Here is a 26,995-nt window from a genome sequence, read left to right on the forward strand (position 1 = left end):
TATATGTGTGATTATTGAACATAAACAGGTGTAGGATCTTAGTTTTTCTCGAATGATAAGACACTTTTAATTTAACTGGGGTCCACTTGACCTCCATCAACCTAATGAGCACAACAGTATTATTTGGTGTAAAACTGTAAGTAATTTCTAATTGCTTTCACACACAATGCAAATGCGAAGCACATTTTTGCAAAGCAGCAAATACAACTCTTTACAAATGACTCTAAACTCAGTTGAGTAAATTATGACAAACAAAATTAAACATTTGGTCACAGCTGATACAAATTACTCACATGAACGTGAACCTTTGTGCAAAACTTATTTGCTAAATTGTTCAATCAGCAATCAGTCCTTATTCATGACTAAAAGAGTTCACCTGTTTGAAAGAATTTATTGGAATGTTGTGCAACGATTGATTCATATAACTTTTCATTCGATGACAAGTTGTATGTTTTGATGTACAGTTGAAGTTGGAAGTTTATATACACCTTAGCCAAATACATTTAAACTCAGTTTTTAACTCAGTTTTTATTCCTAGTAAAAATCCCTGTCTTAGGTCAGTTAGGATGACCACTTTATTTTAAGAATGTGAAATGTCAGAATAATAGTAGAGAGAATGATTTATTTCAGCTTTTTTGTCTTTCATCACATTCCCAGTGGGTCAGAAGTTAACATACACTCAATTAGTATTTGGTAGCATTGCCTTTAAATTGTTTAACTTGGGTCAAACGTTTTGGGTAGCCTTCCACAAGCTTCCCACAATAAGTTGGGTGAATTTTGGCCCATTCCTCCTGACAGAGCTTGTGTTACTGAGTCAGGTTTGTAGACCTTGCTCGCACACGCTTTTCAGTTCTGCCCACAATTGTCTATAGGATTGAGGTCAGGGCTTTGTGACGGCCACTCCAATACCTTGACTTTGTTGTCCTTAAGCCATTTTGCCACAACTTTGGAAGTATGCTTGTGGTCATTGTCCATTTGGAAGACCCATTTGCGATCAAGCTTTAACTTCCTGACTGATGTCTTGAGATGTTACTTCAATATATCCACATCATTTTCCTCCTCATGATGCCATCTATTTTGTGAAGTGCACCAGTCCCTCCTGCAACAAAGCACCCCCATAACATGATGCTGCCACAGCCATGCTTCATGGTTGGGATGGTGTTCTTCGGCTTGCAAGCATCCTCCTTTTTCCTCCAAACGTTAACGATGATCATTATGGCCAAACAGTTCTTTTTTTGTTTCATCAGACCAGAGGACATTTCTCCAAAAAGTACGATCTTTGTCCCCATGTGCAGTTGCAAACAGTAGTCTGGCTTTTTTATGGCGGTTTTGGAGCAGTGGCTTCTTCCTTGCTGAGCGGCCTTTCAGATTATGTCGATATAGGACTCGTTTTACTGTGGATATAGATACTTTTGTACCTGTTTCCTCCAGCATCTTTACAAGGTCCTTTGCTGTTGTTCTGGGATTGATTTGCACTTTTCGCACCAAAGTACGTTTATCTCTAGGAGACAGAACGCGTCTCCTTCCTGAGCGGTATGACGGCTGCGTGGTCCCATGGTGTTTATACTTGCATACTATTGTTTGTACAGATGAACGTGGTACCTTCAGGCGTTTGGATATTGCTCCTAAGGATGAAGGTCTTGGCTGATTACTTTTGATTTTTCCATGATGTCAAGCAAAGAGGCAATGAGTTTGAAGGTAGACCTTAAAATACATCCACTGGTACACCTCCAATTGACTCAAATTATGTCAGTTAGCCTATCAAAAGCTTCTAAAGACATGACATAATTTTCTGGATGTTCCAAGCTACTTAAAGGCACAGTCAACTTGGAAACTTCTGACCCACTGGAATTGTGATACAGTGAGTTATTAGTGAAATAATCTGTCTAAACAATTGTTGGACGAATTACTTGTGTCATGCACAAAGTAGGTGTCCTAACCGACTTGCCACAACTATAGTTTGTTAACAAGAAATGTGTGGAGTGGTTGAAAAACGAGTTTCAATGACTCCAACCTAAGTGTACGTAAACTTCCGACTTCAACTGTAGGTAGTTTATTTTGTGTTATGTATTTAATGTTTTTAGAGTTTTAATGCATTTAGAAAATTAAATGTGTCATTTTCGCCAAAGGGTTTCAGTTTGGGCCTGCGTGTTAATTGTTTTGCAAAGTGAATAATGTTTGAACAAATGTGCTCAAACAATTGAGAAACTGTCATTTTACCTGTATTTTCACCACAAAGTAATCCTGTAGCAACAGGATTAAGGCGTTTTATTCCTTAATGTTGCTTCATTGGTAATTAAGCTATTAGCTGGCCAAAATTAGACCACATGAAAAGTGCAATACTTTTAATACACTGTGTGCAAAACGTTAGGCATGGACTCTACAAGGTTGAGTCCAATGGTTCCCATAGTTGTGTCAAGTTGGCTGGATTTCCTTTGGGTGGTGGAGCATTCCTGATACACACGGGAAACTGTTGAACGTGAAAAACCCAGCAGCGTTGCAGTTCTTCACACATTCAAACTTGTGCGCCAGGCACCTACTACCCTACCCTGTTCAAAGGCACTTAAATATTTTGTCTTTCCCATTCACCACCCTCTGAATGGCACACATACACAATCAATGTATCAATTGTTTCAAGGCTTAAAAATGCTTATTTAACCTGTCTCCTTCCCTTTATCTACACTGATTGACGTGGATTTAACAGGTGACATAAATAAGGGATCATTGCTTTCAGCTGGATAAAATGTAACATGTAAAGTGTTGGTCCCAAGTTTCATAAGCTGAAATAAAAGATCCCAGAAATTTTTCATACTCTCAAAAGGTTATTTCTTTCAAATTTTGGGCAGAAATTTGTATACATCCCTGTTACTGAACATTTCTCCTTTGCCAAGATAATCCATCCACCTGACAGGTGTGGCATATCAAGAAGCTGATTAAACAGAATTATCATTACACAGGTGCACCTTGTGCTGGGGACAATAAAATGCCACACTAAAATGTGCAGTTTTGTTACACAACACAGGAATGTCCACCAAAGCTGTTGCCAGACAATTTAATGTTAATTTCTCTACCATCAACCGCCTCCAACATCCTTTTAGACGTTGGAACCTCCACAACTGGCTTCTTCACCTGCAGGATCGTCTGAAACCAGCCACCCGGACAGCTGACAAAACTTTGTGTTTGCACAACCAAAGTATTTCTGCCCAAACTGTCAGAAACAGTCTCAGGGAAGCTCATCTGCGTGCTCATCGTCCTCACCAGGGTCTTGTCCTGATTGCAGTTCGGCGCCGTAACCGACTTCAGTGGGCAAAGGCTTACCTTCGATGGCCACTGGCAAACTGTGTTCTTCACAGATTAATCCCAGTTTCAACTGTAATGGGCAGATGGCATGAATGGCGGTGTGTGTGCGAGAGGTTTGCTGATGCCAACGTTGTGAACAGAGTGCCCCGTGGTGGCGGTGGGGTTATGGTACGGGCAGGCATAAGCTATGGACAAGGAACACGTTTGCTTTTCATCGATAGCAATTTGAGTGCACAGAGATACCGTGACTAAATCCTGAGGCCCATTGTCGTGCCATTCATCCGCCGCCATCACCTCATGTTTCAGCATGATAATGCACAAACCCATGTCGCAAGGATCTGTACACAATTCCTGGAGGCTGAAAATGTCCCAGTTCTTCCATGGTGTGCATACTTACCAGACATGTCACCCATTGAGCATGTTTGGGATTCTCTGGATCGACGTGTACGACAGTGTGTTCCAGTTCCCGACAATATCCAGCAACTTCACACAGCCATTGAAGACGAGTGGGACAACGTTCCACAGGCCACAATCAGCAGCCTGATCAATTCCATGTGAAAGGCATGTGTCACACTGCATGAGGCAAATGATGGTCACACCAGATACTGATGGTTTTCTGATCCACACCCCTACCTTTTAAGGTATCTGTGACCAACAGATGCATATCTTTATTCCCAGTCATGTGAAATCCACAAGTTACTGCCTAATACATTTATTTCAATTGACAGATTTCCTTATATGAACTGTGTAACATTTAAAAATTGTTGCATGTTGCCTTTATATTTTTGTTCAGTGTATGTATACTACGTTACATTCTATTCATAACATTTCTATAATCTGTTATTCTGTAAGAATACATAATGGCACTGTCTATGGGATAATGCTTGTTGGAAAAGACCCCATAGAATGCAAAATGTTCAACACAAGTTTGAAGATTCCCACACATGAACAATTTGACTGAGCTAACACAGTACATTATGTACATTTCATGCTGGTCTTGCTTGGATAGCCATGGCTGGTGAATGTGACTAAACTGTTGTTCACAAACCCTGAACAGATGCTCTGTAAGATCAGACTTGAGTGCAGCATCAAATTGCCTGTTGATTTGCACACAGGTCTAACACTAGACACACTGATTTGGGATGGTCCATAGTACTAGTGAGGGTCTAGTGAGGCCTAAGGCTTCACAGCATAGCACAGTTTGGTGAAGTCCTTGGTGTTCCTCTGGCTGTCAATCAGTACCAGAGGGTTCCTCTGGTGGTTCTCAATGATGTGGGAAACACTGGTGAAACGCTGAGGGAATACATTAAGAGGTGTCAGGCCTATGGGTTAGCAATCAGACCATCAAAATTACATTCGTATCAGAATATTGTTATAGAGCAAAATGAGACGTCATCTACCTCCTCTCCTTTCTTCTCCCTTCCAAGAGTGTACTGCTGCGATGCTTGGATGTAGCGTACTGGGATGTTGTAGACTCTACTGTTATAATACACCACTAAAGTGTATGGCTGCTGTCTGTCTTGACCAGAGCTTTTCCTTATTAGAAATGCCCCATCCTGACACAGAAAAGACACACAATGCAGTCAGCTGGAGCATCGGTCTCTTTTGAATCAAATCCCCATTATTTTAGTTTATGAAAAAAATATGAGTATATTTTTAAGACAGGGGTTCCCAAACGTTTTCATTCATGCCCACCCTGCGCGTGCATGCGTACCATGTCTATTTCAATGGGCACAAGCACGGTACATGACACAAACTGTTCATGCACTTCTTGTTGGCGGAGAGAACATTTAGCTGGTTTAAGGCTTATTTCCTGCAATTGTACACATTTTGTCATGGGGTGCAGAGAACATTTAGCCGTTTTAAAACTAATTTTGTTGCAATTCTATACATTTTGTCATGTTTATTAATCTACATCGAAGGGGCCGCAGTGGGAAAGGTGAAAAGCATCAAGTTCCTCAGTGTACACTTTGAAAAAAAGGTGCTATCTAGATCTTAAAATGGTTCTTCAGCTGTCCCCATAGGAGAACCCTTTGAAGAATCCTTGTTTGTTCAACTGTTTTGGGTTCCATTTAGAACCCTAGCCGCAAAAGGGTTTTTACCTGGAACCAAAAAGGGTTCTCCTATGGGGACAGCCGTAGAAACCTTTTGGAACCCTTTTTTTTCCACTGACAATCTGAAATGGTCCACCCACACAGACAGTGTGGTGAAGAAGGAACAACAGTGCCTCTTCAACCTCAGGAGGCTGGAGAAATTCAGCTTGGCCCCTAAGACCCTCACAAACCTTTACAGATGCACCATTGAGAGCATCCTGTCGGGGCTGTATCACCGCCTGGTACAGCATCTGCACCGTTGTGGTTTGCCCAATGCATCACCGGGGGCACACTGTCTGCCCTCCAGGACAATGTGTCACAGGAAGGGGTGTCACAGGAAGGAAGGCCAAGAAGATCATCAAGGACCTCAGCCACCGAACCCACGGCCTGTTCACCCCACTACCATCCAGAAGGCGAGGTCAGTACAGGTGCATCAAAGCTGGGATGAAAGACTGAAAAACATCTTCAATCTCAAGGCAGTCAGACTTTTATAGTTACCACTAGCCGGCCTCCGCCCAGTACCCTTCCCTCCCGTGCTTCACAGTTGGGATGGTGTTCTTCGGCTTGCAAGCCTCCCCCTTTTTCCTCCAAACATAAAGATGGTAATTATGGCCAAACAGTTCTATTTTTGTTTCATCAGACCAGAGGACATTTCTCCCAAAAAGTACGATTTTTGTCCCCATGTGCATTTGCAAACCGTAGTCTGGCTTTTTTTTTTTATGGCGGATTAGGAGCAATTGCTTCTTCCTTGCTGAGAGGTCTTTCAGGTTATGTCGATATAGGACTCGTTTTAGGAGACAGAACGCGTCTCCTTCCTGAGCGGTATGACTGCTGCGTGGTCCCATGGTGTTTATACTTGCGTATTATTGTTTATACAGATGAACGTGGTACCTTCAGTGCATTCAGACACCTTGACTTTTTCCACTTTATGTTACGTTATGGTAGAGTGGCCAGACAGAAGCCACTTCAGTAAAAGGCATAAGACGGCCCGCTTGGAATTTGATGAAACCAAGATTGAACTCTTTGGCCTGAATGTCAAGCGTCACGTCTGGAGGAAACCTGGCACCATCCCTACAGTGAGGAATGGTGGTGGCAGCATCATGCTGTGGGGAAACTGTCCAAATACAGGTGTGCCAAACTTGTAGCGTCATACCCAAGAAGACTCAAGGCTGTAATCACTGCCAAAGGTGCTTCAACAAAGCACTGAGTAAAGGATCTGAATACTTATGTAAATGTAATATTTCAGTGTTTTATTTTTCATAAATCTGCAAAAATTCTTAAAACTTCTTTCTGATTTGTCATTATGGGGTATTGTGTGTAAATTGATGAGGATGTTACATTTTTTTAAAAATCCATTAAGTATGTAACGTAAGTCAAGGGGTCTGAATACTTTCCGAATGCACATATATACTCTGGACTCGTCCTACTATTTCTACATTTCTTAATCCCGTTATTTAACTTTTTAGATTTGTGAGTATTGTTAGATATATTACTGCACTGTTGGAGCTGGGAACACAAGCGTTTTGCTACACCCGCAATAACATCTGCTAAATATGTGTATGCGACCAACAACGTTATATTTTATTTAGATATTTGAGTAACTCAAAACACACAAAATCTAAAGGCTAAAAAACATAGCTAAAAACGTTAGGTGACATGGGCTCATTGATCTGGACATTTCTGACAAGTTATAAACAGCTCTCTAAGGTATGCATTGACTGACATGTCAAGAGGGAAACTACCCAGTTTCGAAAGTGCATCTTGTGCATTCTACTATTACAACTTTGTTGAAAGCCGGACCGAGTTCCAAAAAGGGGGTGGGGCCCTGCGCCACCCCTGCCGACCCGTCCCACAGTTTGGGAACCACTGTCTTAAGACTATGTAATAATAAGAGTATGTTCATTTGTGCGTAATCATGCGAGTGTGACTCGCCTTATTTGAGCGAACCAAAGTATCCTCAGCTGTCTTACGGTCACAGGAGCTGGCATACCAGGGTTTCTTCAAGACATCTGCCCCCTAACAACAACAACAAAAATACAGCAACAAGAGAGTGGGTTTAAAGTCAAGTCCATGTGGCTCTGAAAATACAGCCTTTACAGTCTCCACAAACATAATAGTGTATCCATCCATGCATCGTGTACCAGTATATTGATAGTATATAAAATTGTGAAATTCAGGTCAGGTCTTTATCACCTCTTCAGCATCCGTCAACTTTTTTTCAGCTGTGGGTACGGTTCCTCTGTCAGGTTCTGAGAATTAGAGAACAGTGAAGGAAAAAATTCAAAAAGTGAAATAATCATTGAATGTTGTGTGGACACAGCAGAGCCATTTACATAATACATACATTGTTTCCTATGTTGTTTCCAGTGGAGGCTGCTGAGAGGAGGACGGCTCATAGTAACGGCTGCAGTCAATGGAGCGGTATTAACCACATGGAAACCATATGTTTGATACCATTTCTATTGACTACGTTCCAGCCTTCCTCCTCTCAGCAGCCTCCACTGGTTGTTTCACTTTCAGTGTCAAAGTTATGGTCATCTTTGGTATTTTATTAGGATCCCCATTAGCTGTTGCAAAAGCAGCAGCTACTCTTCCTGGGGTCCACACAAAACAGGAAACATAATACAGAATGACATAATACAGAACATCAATAGACAAGAACAGCTCAAAGACAGAATTACATCATTTTTTTTTGAAAAGGCACGCGTATTTATTTTATTTTATTTTATTTCACCTTTATTTAACCAGGTAGGCTAGTTGAGAACAAGTTCTCATTTGCAACTGCGACCTGGCCAAGATAAGGCATAGCAGTGTGAACAGACAACACAGAGTTACACATGGAGTAAACAATTAACAAGTCAATAACACAGTAGAAAAAAGGGGAGTCTATATATACAGTGTGCAAAAGGCATGAGAAGGTAGGCAAATAATTACAATTATGCAGATTAACACTGGAGTGATAAATGATCAGATGGTTATGTACAGGTAGAGATATTGGTGTGCAAAAGAGCAGAAAAATAAATAAATAAAAACAGTATGGGGATGAGGTAGGTGAAAATGGGTGGGCTATTTACCAATAGACTATGTACAGCTGCAGCGATCGGTTAGCTGCTCAGATAGCAGATGTTTGAAGTTGGTGAGGGAGATAAAAGTCTCCAACTTCAGCGATTTTTGCAATTCGTTCCAGTCACAGGCAGCAGAGAACTGGAACGAAAGGCGGCCAAATGAGGTGTTGGCTTTAGGGATGATCAGTGAGATACACCTGCTGGAGCGCGTGCTACGGATGGGTGTTGCCATCGTAACCAGTGAACTGAGATAAGGCGGAGCTTTACCTAGCATGGACTTGTAGATGACCTGGAGCCAGTGGGTCTGGCGACGAATATGTAGCGAGGGCCAGCCGACTAGAGCATACAAGTCGCAGTGGTGGGTGGTATAAGGTGCTTTAGTGACAAAACGGATGGCACTGTGATAAACTGCATCCAGTTTGCTGAGTAGAGTGTTGGAAGCAATTTTGTAGATGACATCGCCGAAGTCGAGGATCGGTAGGATAGTCAGTTTTACTAGGGTAAGTTTGGCGGCGTGAGTGAAGGAGGCTTTGTTGCGGAATAGAAAGCCGACTCTTGATTTGATTTTCGATTGGAGATGTTTGATATGGGTCTGGAAGGAGAGTTTAGAGTCTAGCCAGACACCTAGGTACTTATAGATGTCCACATATTCAAGGTCGGAACCATCCAGGGTGGTGATGCTGGTCAGGCGTGCGGGTGCAGGCAGCGAACGGTTGAAAAGCATGCATTTGGTTTTACTAGCGTTTAAGAGCAGTTGGAGGCCACGGAAGGAGTGCTGTATGGCATTGAAGCTCGTTTGGAGGTTAGATAGCACAGTGTCCAAGGACGGGCCGGAAGTATATAGAATGGTGTAGCCTACACATCAATGCATACACACAAACTATGTAGGTCAAATACCCGCAAATTGTTTTTTGAAACCAGGTTTGCTGTTTATTTGAGCAATATGAGATGGAAGGAGGTTCTCTGCAATTATGGCTCTATATAATACTGTACGCTTTCTTGAATTTGGTGACTGAAAAGACCCCTGGTGGAATGTCTGGTGGGATAAGTGTGTGTGTCAGAGCTGTGTGTCAGTTGACTATGCAAACAATTTGGGATTTTCAACACATTCATGTTTCTTATAAAAAGATGAAGTGATGCAGTCAGTCCTTCCTCAACTCTTAGCCAAGAGAGACTGGCATGCATAGTATTTATATTAGCACTCAGATTACAATGAAGAGCAAAACGTGCCGCTCTGTTCTGGTGCTGCAGCACCCTTTAGCACCCCTACTTCCCGCGGGTGATGGACACACGTCTCTCAGACCTGTACTTACTAGGTGAGGTAAACATCTGTGGCAGAGGAATCCTGCAGTAGAGAAAACAAGAATATACTGTAATTTGCCAGGGCACTGCGGTTTGAGTAAACATACGGTGCTGTGGTTACAAACAGAATTCCTTCATTCCAAGATAATTGATATTGGCCTTGTCTGTGTTTGTGCTGTCTTGCAAACAGATCTGGGACCAGGCCGGAAAAGTGATATGTGCGTGCAAAATAGTGACTTATGAGGTCATGGTGTTTCTTACTTGGCACGTTTGTATTCAGAGGGCTGGGGTGTGGTCGTGGGTTTTTGGGTACTGTGCCTCATGGCCAGTGCTGGGCCTGTCGAAAAGCAGACATAGCAAGAGTGTGTGTTACAGTAGCCTACTATTATGCAAGTGGAAGACTGCATAAAAAATGTACAACGTGAAATGGATTTTGGTAAATGCATTACATCTTTGAACATCCAATGAAAACAAAATGAAGCTTTGATCCAATTGAGCACTCTAATATTTTAGGAGTAGTTACCTTCATTTTCCCTGGATGCAATATCTTGCCTCTGAAAAAATACAGACATGATCATCCTACATCATTTCCCATAACATTTTGAATTCCACTAGTTTTTTTTCTCCAACAATATATTTTACAGGTGTCCTACCGGCCTTAAAGGTGGCTTCAATGGCTTCCTAAAAATAGAGAGGTTTATGTGAGTTAAGTAATACCTGGAACCAAACCTTTCCGGCACTCTTAATTGAACGAGCGGCCAGCAATCAACCGAAAATAAATTATACATGATTTTACACAACACGTACGTCTCTCTGGGCATTGGTTTGGGAAGCACAGGCAGGGCCTTCTCAGCAGAGTTTGTACTGCCACCTGGAAGAACAGAGATGACATACAAAACGTGCACACATATACAGTACTCATAGTATCTTACACTTGGGAGTTCTCTTAAGGAACACAATGCTCTTTTAAGATGTATCAAACAGCCGCTCTTTTAACTTCTATTCATTGTTCTGTACTGTATGTTGTGTTGTGTCTCATGTACGTGTAACTATATGTATGCTGCTTTCAGGGCTCACTTGAAAAAAAAGAGATGTACATTTCAAGGTGAATTATCAGGTTAAATGAAAGATGAATAAATAATCATGGAAATAGCAGAGTAGTGTTGGCAATTGGGAATGAGATGGTTCCGTTTTGCGTTAAATACAAAACGTTGGCAATCCACTAGATGGCATGATAAGCCAAGTGAAGTAACTACCAATACAGTACTTCAAATATTTACAGGATCTGGAACAATGTTCTTTGTCAATAGTTGCTTGAAGTCTTTTGGAACTTGTTAGTGGCATATTATGGTTTGAACGTTCAGTCATTTGGGCTGATGGTAGTATTATGGATGAATTACATACTTTCACCTGGATCGCACACTTCATATTCATCATCTATGGGCTCCTGGACCTGGATGACAATACATATAAACGTATATGATTCCCGTGTTGATAATATTCAATGTTTTCTTTACTTTTCTATTAGTATCTCGTCAAATAAACTATTTGTGGTCAGGTACAAAGCCTAGATTCTCTTTGGTACAGTAACACTTACTGGGTTGGGTGGACATGTCTTTAGGTGCATTCTACAGAGAGAAGATCAAATGTAAAGGATTCATGTAAGTGTGACAATGACACTGAAGGAAACAACCTTGTGTTTAGCGAATAGTTTATCTTGAAATGGCTATCATGGGTAAAATCATTTCCCCGGTCTCTTGAATAAGTTGTAGTCGTTATTAGCACCTTGGGCTGGCTCTAGGGGGAAAACCCTGTGCAGGGACTTTGAGTGTGGAAGGTCTGTGAAAAGAAATATGTTAGAAATAAATAGTCATTTTGGTATCTCATCCATCATTTTAAGCAATGAATATACACTGAGTTTACAAAACATTAAAGAACACTGCTCTTTCCATGACATAGACGGACGGATCAGGTGAATCCAGCTGAAAGCTATGATCCCTTATTGATGTCACTTGCTAAATCCACTTAAATCAGTGTAGATGAAGGGGAGGAGATCCGGTTTGTCAAGAACTGCAATGCTGCTGGGTTTGTTACGTTCAACAATTCCCCTGTGTATCAAGAATGGTCCACCACTCAAAGGACATCCAGACATCATGACACAACCGTGGGAAGCATTGGAGTCAACATGGGCCAGCATTCCTGTGGAACGCTTTCGCACCTTGTCGTGTCCATACCCTGTCAAATTGAGGCCGTTATGAGGGCAAAAGGGGAGTGCAACTCAATATTAGGAAGGTGTTCCTAATGTTTGATATACTCAGTGTATCTTTACATATTTCCCTTAGAGGAAATGTTGATCCCTGTCTGAAAAGTGCCTGACCTGCTCACTGGGGGAGGAGAGTTTTCCTTAAGATAAAAGAGAGAATGGGACACATCAAGCATAATCCTACAGTCATTGCGTAGTCATTAACTATACTATTAATTGTAACGTATTGGTTATCAAACCCACCTCAATGTCAGGAACTTCATACACATCTAAAAAAAAAAAAAAAAAAAAAAGACTAAGCCTCAAAGTTAGGAATTACAGGAGAGCCGGGTTCTAACCCAGTCGTTCACATTAAGCACAATACATTTATTAAACCCCCCAAAACAATGACATACAGTGGCAAGACAAAGTATGTGAACCCTTTGGAATTACTCGGATTTCTGCACATATTTGACATAAATTTGATCTGATCTTCGTCTAAGTCACCACAATAGACAAACACAGTGTGCATAAACTAATAACACCCCAATTATTGTATTTGTCTTGTCTATATTGAATACATCATTTAAACTTTCACAGTGTAGGTTGGAAAAAGTATGTGAACCCCTTGGCTAATGTCTTCTCCAAAAGCTAATTGGAGTCAGGAGTCAGCTAACCTTGAGTCCAATCAATGAGACGAGATTGGAGATGTTGGTTAGAGCTGCCCTGCCCTATAAAAAAACACTCACAACATTTTAGTGTGCTATTCACAAGAAGCATTGCCTGATGTGAACCATGCCTTGAAGAAAAGAGATCTCAAAAGATCTAAGACTAAGAATTGTTGACTTTCATAATGCAGGAAATAGTTACAAAAGTATCTCTAAAAGCCTTGATGTTCATCAGTCCATGGTAAGACAAATTGTCTATAAATGGAGAAAGTTCAGCACTGTTGCTACTCTCCCTAGAAGTGGCTGTCCTGCAAAGATGATTACAAGTACACAGTGCAGAATGCTCAATGAGGTTAAGAAGAGTCCTAGAATGTCAGCGAAAGACTTACAGAAATCTCTGGGACATGCTAACATCTCTGTTGACGAGTCTACGATATGTAAAACACTAAACAAGAATGGTGTTAAAAAATACTTTGCTGCACGTCTGAGGTTCGCAAAAGAGCACCTGGATGTTCCACAGCGCTACTGTCAAAAATATTATTTGGATAGATTAAACTAAGTTGAATTGTTTGGAAGGAACACATAACACTGTGTGTGGAGAAAAAAAAGGCACAGCACACCAACATCAAAACCTCATCCCCACTGTATAGTATGGTCAAGGGAGCATCATGGTTTGGGGCTATTGTCGACGGAAAAATAAATACCCAAGTTTATCAAGACATTATTATCATTAACCCCCTTTTCTCTCCAATTGGTAGTTACAGTCTTGTCTCATCACTGCAACTCCCGTACGGACTCAGGATAGGCGAGGGTCAAGAGGCGTGCGTCCCCCGAAACACAACCCAATCAAGCCGCACTGCTTCATGACAATGCCCACTTAACCTGGAAGCCAGCTGCACCAATGTGTCGGAGGAAACGTGCACTGCACCCGACCCGCTACAAGAGTCACTAGTGCACGATAGGACAAGGACATCCCTGTCGGCCAAACCCTCCCCTAACCCGGATGACGCTGGGCCAATTGTGTGGTGCCCCATGGGTCTCCCTGTCGACTGCGACAGACCCTGGACATGAACCCAGAATCTCTAGTGGCACAGCTTGCACTGCGATGCAGTGCCTTAGACCACTGTGCCACTCAGGAGGCCTTATCTAGACATTTTGCAAGGCTAAGGCTATCTGTCCACCAATTGAAGCTCAACAGAAATTGGGTGATGCAACAGGATAACAACAAAAAACACAGAAGTAGATAAACAACAGAATGGCTTCAACAGAAGAAAATACTCATTCTGGAGTGGCCCAGTCAGAGTCCTGACCTCAACCCGATTGAGATTCTGTGGCATGACCTCAAAAGAGCGGTTCACATCAGACATCCCAAGAATATTGCTGAACTGATACAGTTTTGTAAAGAGGAATGGTCCAAAATTCCTCCTGACCATATTGCAGGTCTGATCCACAACTACAGAAAATGTTTGGTTGAGGTTATTGCTGCAAAAAGGAGGATCAACCAGTTATTAAATCCAAGGGTTCACATACTTTTCCCACCCTGCACTGTGAATGGTTACACAGTGTTTTCAATAAAGTGACTTAGATGAAGATCAGAAATCCAGGTAATTCCAAAGGATCCCATACTTTTTCATGCAACTGTATATCCAGTGCTCCTGCTGAGATGCATTTACATACCTGGGCTATTTGAGCGCTCTGGCACAGTCTTAGACATCGAAGGACTGCTCCCTACGGGTTTGCCTCTTTCGTGCATTGGACGGTCTGAAGGAAGTTTACATTTGTATTGTATGTTGACATTGGGGTGTCTTGGTAAGGTTTGTCTGACAGTGATTGGCAACAGATGAACATGTGCAGTGGGTTTCATGACACCTGTATGTTGAAGACAATTTAATTGATGCACATAGTGCACTTGGTCTTATTTCCAGTGCCAGATTTTTATTTATTTCACCTTTATTTAACCAGGTAGGCTAGTTGAGAACAAGTTCTCATTTACAACTGTGACCTGGCCAAGAATAAAGCAAAGCAGTGCGTCACAAACAACAACACAGAGTTACACATGGAATAAACAAACATACAGTCGATAATACAATAGAACATTTCTATATACAGTGTGTGCAAATGAGGTAAGATAAGGGAGGTAAGTCAATAAATAGGCCATAGTGGTGAAATAATTACAATATGGCAATTAAACACTGGAGTGATAGATGTGCAGAAGATGAATGTGCAAGTAGAGATACTGGGGTGCAAAGGAGCAAAATAGATTCAAAAAAATAACAGTATGGGGATGAGGTAGTTGGATGGCCTATTTACAGATAAGCTATGTACAGGTGCAGTGATCTGTAAGCTACTCTGACATCTGATGCTTAAAGTTAATGAGGGAGATATGAGTGTCCAGCTTCAGTGATTTTTGCAGTTCGTTCCAATCATTGGCAGCAGAGAACTGGAAGGAAAGGCGGCCAAAGTAGGAATTGGCTTTGGGACTGACCAGTGTAATATAATTGTAATAAATGTATAATAAATAATAAATAATAAATGTATAATTAATAAATGTAATAAATATACCTGCTGGAGCGCGTGCTACGGGTGGGTGGTGCTATGGTGACCAATGAGCTAAGATAAGGCAGGGCATTACCTAGCAAAGACTTATAGATGACCTGGAGCCAGTGGGTTTGGTGGCGAATATGAAGTGAGGGCCAGCCAACGAGAGCGTACAGGTCGCAGTGGTGGGTAGTATATGGGGCTTTGGTGACAAAACGGATGGCACTGTGATAGACTGCATCCAATTGGCTGAATAGAGTCTTGGAGGCTATTTTGTAAATTACATCCCCGAAGTCAAGGATCAGTAGGATAGTCATTTTTACAACGGTATGTTTGGCAGCATGAGTGAAGGATGCTTTGTTGCGAGTCTGGAAGGAGAGTTTACAGTCTAACCAGACACATAGGTATTTGTAGTTGTCCACATATTCGAAGTCAGAACTGTCCAGAGGTGGATCAGAGAATCACCAGCAGCAAGAGCGACATCATTGATGTATACAGAGAAGAGTGTCGGCCCGAGAATTGAACCCTGTGGCACCCCCATAGAGACTTCCAGAGGTCCGGACAACAGACCCTCCGATTTGACACACTGAACTCTATCTGAGAAGTAGTTGGTGAACCAGGCGAGGCAGTCATTTGAGAAACAAAGGCTATTGAGTCTGCCGATAAGAACTGGGTGATTGAAGGAGTCGAAAGCCTTGGCCAGGTCGATGAATACAGCTGCACAGTATTGTCTCTTATCGATGGCGTTTATGATATTGTTTAGGACCTTGAGCGTGGCTGAGCTGCACCCATGACCAGCTCGGAAACCAGATTGCATAGCGGAGAAGGTACATTGATAATTTGTGTGAGATTGATGGCCGGGGTGTTAAAAACTTCTCTAGGATAGGGGGCAGCATTTGGAATTTTGGATGAAAAGCATGCCCAAATTCAACTGCCTGCTACTCATCCCCAGAAGATAAGATACGCATATTATTAGTAGATTTGGATAGAAAACACTCAGAAGTTTCTAAAACTGTTTGAATCATGTCTGTGAGTAACAGGCGAGACCCCGAGGACAAACCATTCAGATTTTCTTTTGAGGTCACCCTCTTTTCAATGAGTTTTCATTGGGAATCCAGATTTTGAGGGACTTGCTTGCAGTTCCTACCGCTTCGACTGGATGTCACCAGTCTTTAGAAATTGGTTGAGGTTATTCCTTTGTGTAATGAAGAAGTACGGCCATCTTGAACGAGGGTCACTTCATGTGTACTGTTTGATAGAGGCGAATGACCAGAAAGCATGCTTGAGTTTGTTTTCTTCCTGTATTGATCACAGATCACCCCGTCTTCAATTTGATCAATTATTTACTTTAAAAAAATAAAGTTGTATTACAAAAGTAGTTTGAAATGTTTAGGCAAAATTTACAGGTAACTTTTGAGATATTTTGCAGTCGCAAGTTGGAACCGGTGTTTTTCTGGATCAAACGCTCCAAATAAATGGACATTTTGGATATATATGGACGGAATTAATCGAACGAAAGGAACATTTGTGATGTTTATGGGACATAGTGGAGTGCAGAAGAAGAAGCTCGTCAAATGAAAGGCATGATTTATATTTGTATTTCTGCGTCGCGCGTGCAGGGTTTAAATGTTCTCTCTCTTTTGTTTACTTTGGTGCTATCCTCAGATAATAGCATCATTTGCTTTCGCCAAAAAGCCTTTTTGAAATCTGACATGTTGGCTGGATTCACAACACGTGTAGCTTTAATTTACATGTGTGATTTCATGAAAGTTTGATTTTTATCGGAAATTATTTGAATTTGGCGCTCTGCATTTTCTCTGGCTTTTGGCCAAGTGGGACACTACCGTCCCACATATCCCAGAGAGGTTTAAGCATGTCCCAGTTTAGGTCACCTCACAGCACGAGCTCTGAAGATAGATGGGGGGAAATCAATTCACATATGGTGTCCAGGGGACTGAAGGTGGTCTATAGCAAGTGGCAACGGTGAGAGACTTGTTTCTGGAAAGCTCAAATTGTTTGGGCACAGACCTGGATAGTAAGACAGAACTCTGCAGTAGATTGAAACTCCGTCCCCTTTGGCAGTTCTATCTTGTCGGAAAATGTTATAGTTAGGAATGGAAATGTCAGGGTTTTGGTGGTCTTCCTAAACCAGGATTCAGGCATGGCTAGGACATTCGGGTTGACAGAGTGTGCTAAAGCAGTGAATAAAACAAACTTAGAGAGGAGGTTTCTGATGTTAACATGCATGAAACCAAGGCTTTCACAGTTACAGAAGTCAACAAATGAGAGCGCCTGGGGAATGGGAGTGGAGCTAGGCTTGCGGGGCCTGGATTAACCTCTACATCACCAGAGGGACAGAGGAGGAGTAGGATAAGGGTATGCCTAAAGGCTATAAGAACTGGTCGTCTAGTATTTTCGGAATATAGAGTAAAAGGAGCATGTTTCTGGGCACGGTAGAATAGATTCAAAGCATAATGTATAGACAAAGGTATGGTAGGATGTGAGTACAGTGGAGGTAAACCTATGCATTGAGTGATGATGAGAGAGATATTGTCTCTAGAAACATAATTTAAACCAGATGAGGTCACCGCATGTGTGGGAGGTGGAACTAAAGGGATTCATTTATTGGAATAACTTACTAGCAGGAGGTTCCTCTGTGGGGTCTATATAGTTGTCTTCATCATCACTTTTTGGGATGACGTAGTCTTCCTGAAGAGAGCAGATCATACAATGTGTCAAGAAAAATATGAGGCAAAGAATCTGTCAATATACTGTCATAAATGTACAGAAACCAACAAGAATAAGAATAATTATTATTTTGCCTAATAACTACACAGTACCTCATTGTCGTCCTGCTGGTTGGGTTTGGGGGGAAGGGATGGTGATGGTCTGGTGAGTTTTGGTAGGCAGATGGGCTTCCTGGGTGGGTGGGTTGGCCTGTCACGGCAGCTGTCTGAAAAAAAAAGAAGCAAAATCAGAAACAGGACGTCAGTATTTGCATAACGCAACAACACACTGTCTTTGTGGCACTCTGTGTCTGTCACAGTCCACTGACTAGTGGCTTTCATCAACACAAAGATCTATGAGTGGTGCCTCAACAAGGCGAGTGGGTGTGAGTGAGTATGTGCGTGCGTGCGTGCGTGCCCGCTTGGATGCGCACGCACGTGTGTGGCAGGGTGGAAGAGTTCTCACCTACGTAGTCCCCCCTGGGGAAGCAGGCAGATGAGGTGGTGGTGGTGAAGACACTCTGACTGGGAGGAGGCTCATAGCTATCATCCTGCTCCCCTTGAGGTTCCTCATAAGTGTCACTATCCTGAAACATCATAATATTGTTAAGGTGTTCAGCCCCACAGCTTTGTGTGATGGAAAGCTTCTGACAGAAGTCAAATGACTGCGGAAAACAATGTCAAACAAAGATTATTTTAGAAGCATTTTAATATTGAAGGTTTTTAGAATCAGTAAGGCATGTGGATTGAACTCACAAACTCATTTTCAGACCACTGTTCACCATCCAAGTCATCACCTGTATAGAGAAGTATCAAAAAAGGGCCCCGCATGATGCAAAGTCATTGGAAATTACAATATTGGGAAGACATGCATGATAGCTTCCGAATCATATTCTGAACATATTAGCCAATCTCACTATGATATACAGTAGTACTTCAAGGGCCACATTGTGAGACTAGAAGAAAGGTCTTACCTTGATAGTCTCTTACAGGTACTTTTGGAGCAGATTTGTTTTTAAATCTGCAGTACAGAAAGACCAGTTAGGAGTTGAAGTCAAAAGTTTTAGAAACAAGAATGGACTTGACCACGAGTGTAACTTATTTTAGACCTTACACTTTGGGCCTGAAGAGTGATTGTACACGTCAATGGTACCCCTCTCAGTTATGTGTAGTATCGCAACCTGCTCATTCTGAAACCTATGTACTTTTTTTTCATCATCTATCACACTAAATACCTTCCTGTGTTGTGCCAGTGGATGGTCCCTTTTCAAGAAAGGAAAGTGAGAAGAAGAGCCATCTGTCCTTCTGCTTGTCTATTTTCAGCTTGAAGGACTACTTATGTTTTTCTAATAGTTGAAGAAAGAGGAATAACCAACTTTCACCACAAAAAAAAAACATTGAAGAAAACAGAACTGCGAGCAGCAATGAACAAGGTTCACAGGAGGACAGAAACAGACACAATATCAGATAGATGACAAAGCAAGCACTCAATCATGTAGGAACCACCTACCCTTATGTGCCATCATGAGTCTTACGTACAAAATCTGGATTGAATCTGATGTATGGTTCACGAGAAGAAGATGATTTTGTGCATTAGTGTTAAATAGGAGTTGTTAAGTGTCCTTGTTTTTTGAGCTATCAATACCAAATTAAAAAATTTGTAAATTGTAATGCAGTTTTATCAAAAAAAAAGTGTTAAGATCAACAAAAATTAAAGACTGCAGTAAAATTAACAGTAACGAGGCTATATACAGGGGTTACCCGTATAGAGTCAATGTGCGGAGAAACACATTTTAGTCGAAGTAATTGAGGTAATATGTAATACGTATGTAGGTTTAAAGTGACTATGCATAGATAATAAACAGAGAGTAGCAGCAGCATATAATGCAAAGGCAAATAGTCTGGGTAGCCATTTGATTAGCTCCGGTACCGCTTGCCGTGCGGTAGCAGAGAGAACAGTCTATGACTAGGGTGGCTGGAGTCTTTGACAATTTTTAGGGCCTTCCTCTGACATCGTCTGGTATAGAGGTCCTGGATGGCAGGAAGCTTGGCCCCAGTGATGCCATTCCAGACAGTAATGCAACTACTCAGGATGCTAATGATGGTGCAGCTGTATAACTTTGAGGATCTGAGGAACCATGCCAAATCTTTTCTGTCTCTTGAGGGGGAATAGGCTTTGTCGTGCCCTCTTCACGGCTGTCTTGGTGTGTTTGGACCATGATCATTTGTTGGTGAAATGGAGACCAAGGAACTTGAAGCTCTCAACCTGCTCCACTACAGCCCTGTCGATGAGAATGGGGGAATGCTTGGTTCTCCTTTTCCTGTAGTCCACAATCATCTCCTTTGTCTTGATCACGTTGAGGGAGAGGTTGTTATCCTGGCCCCACATGGCCAGGTCTCTGACCTCGTCCCTATTGGCTGTCTCATCGTTGTCGGTGATCGGGCCTACCACTGTTGTGTCATTGGCAAACTTAATTTAACTTAATGAGGGCGAGGCAGAGCTTTGTATGCGTCTCTGTGTGTGGAGTAAAGGTGGTCTAGTGTTTTTTTCCCTCTGGTTGCACATTTCACATGCTGATAGAAATGAGGCAAAACAGATTTATGTTTCCCTGCATTAATGTCCCGGCCACTAGGAGCGCCGCCCTGGATTCGCTTTTTCCTGTTTGCTTTTTGCCATATACAGCTCATTGAGTGTGGTCTTAGTGCCGGCATCGGTTTGTGGTGGTAAATAGACAGCTACGAAGAATATATTGGTAAATTGGTAAATAGTGTGGTCTACAGCTTATCATGAGATACTCTACCTCATGTGAGCAAACCCTCGAGGCTTCCTTACTAATAGATTTTGTGCACCAGCTGTCATTTACAAAATATACACACCGCCACCCCTCGTCTTACCGGAGGCAGCTGTTCTATCTTGCCGATGCAGCGTAAAACCCACCAGCTGTATGTTATTCACGTCACTGTTCAGCCACAACTCGGTGAAACATAGGATATTACAGTTTTTAATATCCCGTTGGTGGGATATACGTGATCGTAGTTCATCTAGTTTGTTATGATTGTACGTTGGCTAATAGGACTGATAGTAAAGGCAGATTTCCCACTCACCGTCGGATCCTTACAAGGCACCCCTACCTACGTCCCAGATATCTTCATCTCTTTCTCCTGCGAATGACGGGGATGAGGGCCCTGTCGGGTGTCTGAAGTAAATCCTTCGCCTCCGACTCGTTAAAGAAAAAATCTTCTTCCAGTACGAAGTAAGTAATCGCTGTCCTGATATCTAGAAGCTCTTTTCGGTCATAAGAGACGGTGGCAGTAACAATATGTACAAAATAAGTCACAAATAACGCGAAAAAACACTCAATAACACAATTGGTTTGGGGGACCGTAAAACGTCAGCCATCTTGTCTGACACCATTGTATTGTTCAGTGTGGTTCATTTTAGGGATGTCCATTCAAGTTGATAGGCAACTGTAGAGTGGAATTACAGTGGTTTTAATGGACACATACAATATTTTTGATTTGTAAATAATAACTCAGACATCTTTTGACCAATCCCTTAGCTTTTCTCAAACTAAGTTAAGACATGTACCATGGGCCTACATTCTTCTACATTTGGTGATATTTGGTCCTATGGTTCACGAGAAGAAGCAAATTAGGTATGGTGTGGCCATCTTTGAATGCATCAGCATGATTTTCTCAACTCTTTAGGGACTATTGTGATGAGTCCAAAGAACATATTTGGAGTGAATCTGATTTTGAATGATTATTTTAATCATTAGCGTGACATAGACAAAAAAGTTCATTGCTAATAGTTTCCTTATTTTTTGACATTTCAATGCCAAACTTAACATGGTTCATCATGTATTTGATGAACCCAAATTTGGTGTTATTTGGACTTATGATTCATGAGTAGAAGTTTTTCAAAAGTAAAAAAAAACAATAAAATCAAATTGTATTGTATTGGTCACATACACATGGTTAGCAGATGTTATTGCGAAATGCTTGTGCTTCTAGTTCCGACAGTGCAGCAATATCTAACAAGTAATCTGACAATTCCACAACAACTACCTAATACACACCAATCTAAGTATAGGAATGGAATAAGAAAATATACATATAAATATATGGATGAGCAATGACAGAGTGGCATAGGCAAGATACAATAGATGGTATAAAATACAGTATATACATATGAGATGAGTAATGCAAGATATGTAAACATTATTAAAGTGGCATTACTAACAAAGTGATCTAAGAATAACAATAGGTTTTGCAGCGACGCTGTGCTCTGAACCCCTAATTATACCATGTGAGCGCACTGCACTCTCAGCTGAACTGAGATGTACGTAGTTCCAATACACTACACATCTCTGTTCTTGTTCCCACCTATAGAGCTGCAACATGGGCTGGACTCTCATTCCTCTATACTGCATTTCAGATAAATTCCTACCGCTCCATTCAGTGTAGTGTACTGAAAATATTGAACTATGGGGCACAACTGGTGTCCCTGCTAACTTGTGGGTCACAGAGAATAGTGTTGAGTAATGCTCTCTGTGTATGGAGTGTGTCAAACATTCATTTTAATAGACTGACCTTCTCAGCCTGTTCAGGATACTGCCATCATTCTTCTTGATATCCTGGACCATCTTCTGAAGCTGGCTGGAAGACACGTTTAAAGCTTCTCATTCTCATTAAGTTATCCTAACATATTCAACAAAAACCATGTACTGTTCATGAACGTAATACAGGACATAACTATTGATACAATTTGGAAGTAATAACAGGCGCTAGACAATAATTTTATAGCTCAATCATGTATGTTAATACTAGAATATGGCGTAGTCTAAATATATGGTCCCGGCCGAGTTTATTGCAGAAACACTGAAAATATGTTAACTTCAACATGGAATAACATGGAATAACTTTTTCAGAGTCAACTTTCCATGTTGGCTAGCACTTGGAGGTGAAGGTTAACTGTAGTTCTGAGTCAAGTACACACCCGCACACACTAGAACTTACTTACTCACTGTAGCCTACATGCAATTACAGATTGAGAGCATGAGGGAGACGGGTGTGAGACAGGTGTAATTACAGGAACATCCACATTAGTCAGCCTTCTCTTACCACATTCCCTCTCCCTTTCAAATGTTGCATCACTAGCACTTTAAAAAAAAAATTATGTAACAGCCACCCAGCTCCTTCATAAAAGAAAATACTATACAATAAACCCATTTTTACTGTTTAACTTCATCTAGATGCAACATTTGATAAAAAAAATAAAATAATTGGCGCCTACAATAAGCTATTGTTGGGTAAATCTATTCTTGTGAGCATGGCAGAAAATAATTGAACATATGTACAGTATTATAAATGGTTGGCACTTTGTGCATATAATTATACTATATATTTACTGTAGGCATTTCTTTACTTGCCAGTTGCCACTACGTCATCATAACCATTGAAACATAGTCAGATTTTAGGTTGTTCTGATCACAAAGGTTAACCATTAAACATCTTTCCCAGTTTTACAAATACATAGCCCAACATAGAAATATGGGTATCTCTTACCGAAGTTTTACAGTTGCAGGAGCTGTGAACTTGTTAAATGTATCCATATATTAATCAGGCAATTGACCAGAGAGGCCACCTTCTGCGTCTAGCTACTATCCAGCTCAATGTCTGCGTTGTGAATGAATTCACTGGCATTGGCTGCCTGCCTAAGATTACTCTACTGAACAAGTCATACAGCAATCAGTGATCATAGCGGAGGGGAAAAAAATAACACCTCTGCAAGAACAATCACTTCTCCTTTCCATTCCATGAGTTTGACCACACTATTTTGCAGTATTTTGTTGTGGGTGAAACTCTCCTTGAAATTTCTTTCTTCTTCATGATCAATTTGAACACAACGCTATTTCCCGTAATGCTTCCAAATGAGTTTCACATAACCCAGGGCTGGCTCTAGCCTTTTGGGGGTCCTAAGTGAGTTTTGGATTGCCCCCTGTTACGGATACAAGTATTCTGTGTGTATTTCTTTTCTCTCCTTCCCCCCTCTTCACAGGTGGCAATCATCATTCCCCAATCAGTCATCAATCAGTCGCTAATCAGAAGACACACCTCCTGTTTCCATTACCCAATCACATCCCCTTTCCCTTGGTTTAAACTTAGTTACCCTTACTTACCCTTTCAGTTGTTTCCTCTGGAGTGCCATCTCTCTGTCATGCAATCTCTCTGTAGAGCTCTTGTTTGGTTTATGTCTACATGTCACTTTGTCCCCACATGTGAGTATTGTTATGGTGTGTGACTGTTTGCTTGTTGGTGGGAAAAGGGGGTACCAAGAAAAGTCGCCCATGGGCGTACACTACCCGTGGGTAAACTTAGTCTAAATACACTAGTTAGAATTGGGTGGACCACTCACTGTATTTTTGGTTAGTTATCTGTATTGAAGCAGGCTAGTCTAGCTTAGGAGTGTTTTTGGATATTTGTTTCTTTCCTTGGGTCCAGCTCAGCCCCTTTTCCCGCTTCCCTTTACCGTGTGTTTAGAAATAAACGCTGAGTGTTTGATGTTAATTTTTAGTTGTCTGTGGTTTTTGTTCTCACTCTTACTTTGTCACTATACTTTGCATTAGTTATGTTACGGGTCTCATAAGGCAGAGACAGCGAGGTTAGCCTCCGTTACTGCTGTGCCTGTTAGTGAGCCGTCCTCACCAGCTGTGTCTTCCAACACTTTTGGCATTAGTAGGCAGATTTCCTTGGTACCTTTGTTCAGAGAGTCAGAGGTTGACCCCTATATTTGTGTTTTTGAGGGTATAGCCGTAGCATTGAAATGGCCTGCAGAGGTATGGTGCCTATTACTTCAGTGTAAATTAACTGGTAAATCCCAAGAGGTTTTGTCAGCGCTACCTCTTGAAGACAGTTTGAATGATGAAGCGGTCAAAGCTACTGTTCTTCATGCCTATGAGCTTGTGCCTGAGGCATACCGACAGACTTAGGTCTCATTAGAAGTCTTCTAGTAATTTTCTAGAGACAATGGAAATCTGTTTGATAAATGGCATGCTGCTAGTAAGGAGGTAACTGATTTCAACTCTCTCCGGGAGTTAATCTTGTTGGAAGAGTTTTAAAATTGCTTACCTGACCACATTGTAGTTTACCGAAACGAACAGAAAGCATCCTCCCTGTCAAGCGTCGTGTTGGCAGACAAGCTTGTGTTGACGCACAAGTGTTTTCGGCTCATACTGAGTAGAGCCACTGACTTGCCTACTTTTAGCCCTAGTCGGCCAGAAGCACGCCAGAAGAATGAGCGTCCCTGTTTCTATTGTCATAAAGTGGGACATATGATTAATGATTGCTTCCTGCTAAAACGCAAACAAGGGATGCCTCTTCGTGCCAAGCCACCATGTCTGATGTGTTTCCCTTATCCAACGATACATACTGTGGTTCCAGTGTGTTAGTTCAGGGTATTGACATGGATTTTGGCCCAGTGCCATTGCACTTTGAAAGTCCACTCTGAGTTAATCAGTGGCATATTCAGAGTGGGGGTACGTCCAATGTTGCCAGTAAAAGGTGTTACCTTTTATAATGGGTAACCATATTGCCGGAGGAAAGGTAGTACCCGTATTGGATAAAAGTGACCACTCTCTCTCCAATGAGCTGGCACAGAGTTACCCACATGTGTTCCCCGCTTGTGCTGTCACTCCTGCTCAGGCACGACAAGTGGGTGACGATTTGTCGAACACTGTTCTGTTCAAAGAGGTTGATCAAGAGGATGGGTTGTGTGCTACCTCTGGGAAGCTGATCACCTCTGACAAATAGCCCAGGGAAGAATTGAAGTTTGTTGAACTTATTGCTGATGCAATACAGTTACCAGTCACTCGTGAGCAGCTGATTGCTAACCAAAAGGTTGACAAGCTTGCTAAATGTTTTTCTAGTGTTGTCTCATTAGAAGAGGTGAAGAAGAAGAATGTGGCTTACTTCATTGATGGTAATCTCTTCATGCGTAAATGGACATCCCATGTAGACGCGGACGGAGATTGGCATGCTGTTTACCGAATAGTGATTCCTACAGCCTTTCGACAAAATGTGTTATCCCTTGCTCATGATCACCAGTGGTCTGGTCATTTAGGAATCACCAAGACTTATGATCGGGTCCTTCTACATTTATTTTGGCCAGGTTTAAAACAAGATGTGGCTCAGTTCTGTAGGACGTGCCACATGTCAGACAACAGGAAAACCAAATCCGGTTATTCCTCCCGCTCCTCTTTGTCCCATATCTGTCATAGGTGAACCATTCGAACATGTGGTGGTTGATTGTGTTGGACCATTACCGAAGACAAAATCGGGTAACCAGTTTCTGTTAACGGTTGTGTATGGCAACAAGATACCCCGAGGCCATTCCTCTGTGAAGGATTACAGCCCCGGTAGTGAGTAAAGCCTTAATTAAATTCTTCACAACATTTGGGTTACCTAAGGTGGTACAAAGTGATCAAGGTACCAATTTCCTATCAAAGCTCTTCAAGCAGGTGTTAAAATCCTTATCAATTATGCACCGTGTGGCAAGAGCATATCACCCAGCGTCTCAGGGTGCGCTTGAACGATAGCATCAGACACTGAAGTCTATGCTAGGTAAATATTATTTGGATCTGAGAAAGATTGAGATGAGGGAGTTCCTCTAGTTTTGTTTGCTGCTCGTGAAACTGCAGGAGTCCCTAGGGTTCAGTCCGGCTGAACTAGTGTTTGGTCACACAGTGAGAGGACCGATGCAAGTTCTTAAAGAACAGTTTTTGTCCCAAGAGTTGTGTACAGGAGATGAGAATGTGTTGGACTATGTTAGTTGCTTTCATGAGCTCAAAACACCAAGCCTGTGCTCTCGCAAAGGAAGCTCTGTTCCTCACAGAGTATGAAAAGACACTGATAAAGAGGCTGTTTCTCGTCCACTACAGCCAGGTGACCAAGTACTGGTGTTACTACCTGTTCCAGGATCTTTACTGTCAGCTCGTTTCTCTGGTTCTTATTTCATTGAAAGAAATTAAGTGAAACTGATTATGTGCTTCAAACTCCTGAT

The 26,995-nt window shown here is 41.7% G+C and overlaps 1 protein-coding gene across 11 annotated transcripts in view; it reads right to left on the reverse strand.

Annotated features, from left to right (window-relative positions):
* Positions 1–3,996: 3,996 nt before the first annotated feature.
* The window catches only part of blnk (B cell linker), a 32,202-nt gene continuing 9,203 nt past the window's right edge, over positions 3,997–26,995 (reverse strand). For 2 of the 11 annotated variants that reach the window (XR_016496535.1, XR_016496539.1), the window contains 21 exons: positions 22,528–22,593; positions 18,909–18,955; positions 18,691–18,731; positions 18,401–18,521; positions 18,049–18,161; positions 17,848–17,917; positions 14,348–14,431; positions 12,267–12,292; positions 12,138–12,163; positions 11,546–11,599; positions 11,358–11,388; positions 11,165–11,213; positions 10,568–10,631; positions 10,414–10,441; positions 10,284–10,314; positions 10,022–10,097; positions 9,772–9,803; positions 7,587–7,642; positions 5,585–7,409; positions 4,701–4,856; positions 3,997–4,593 (listed from right to left, as the gene is read on the reverse strand). Coding sequence is in view for 6 of the 11 variants with exons in the window: in XM_021607915.3 (XP_021463590.2) it covers positions 4,477–4,593; positions 4,701–4,856; positions 7,326–7,409; positions 7,587–7,642; positions 9,772–9,803; positions 10,022–10,097; positions 10,284–10,314; positions 10,414–10,441; positions 10,568–10,631; positions 11,165–11,213; positions 11,358–11,388; positions 11,546–11,599; positions 12,138–12,163; positions 12,267–12,292; positions 14,348–14,431; positions 17,848–17,917; positions 18,049–18,161; positions 18,401–18,521; positions 18,691–18,731; positions 18,909–18,955; positions 22,528–22,593; positions 24,117–24,286 (1,542 nt within the window). In the remaining 5 variants the exon portion in view is untranslated. Of the gene's footprint in view, positions 4,594–4,700; positions 4,857–5,584; positions 7,410–7,586; positions 7,643–9,771; positions 9,804–10,021; positions 10,098–10,283; positions 10,315–10,413; positions 10,442–10,567; positions 10,632–11,164; positions 11,214–11,357; positions 11,389–11,545; positions 11,600–12,137; positions 12,164–12,266; positions 12,293–14,347; positions 14,432–17,847; positions 17,918–18,048; positions 18,162–18,400; positions 18,522–18,690; positions 18,732–18,908; positions 18,956–22,527; positions 22,613–23,502; positions 24,034–24,116; positions 24,373–25,065; positions 25,370–26,995 lie in introns of those variants that run through there. The other 9 variants (XM_021607904.3, XM_021607928.3, XR_016496538.1 and 6 more) reach the window with 8 other exon arrangements.

Source organism: Oncorhynchus mykiss, chromosome 1, assembly GCF_057628025.1.
Source record: "Oncorhynchus mykiss isolate SJ-2025 chromosome 1, ASM5762802v1, whole genome shotgun sequence".
In the NCBI taxonomy this organism is placed as follows: Eukaryota; Metazoa; Chordata; class Actinopteri; order Salmoniformes; family Salmonidae; genus Oncorhynchus; species Oncorhynchus mykiss.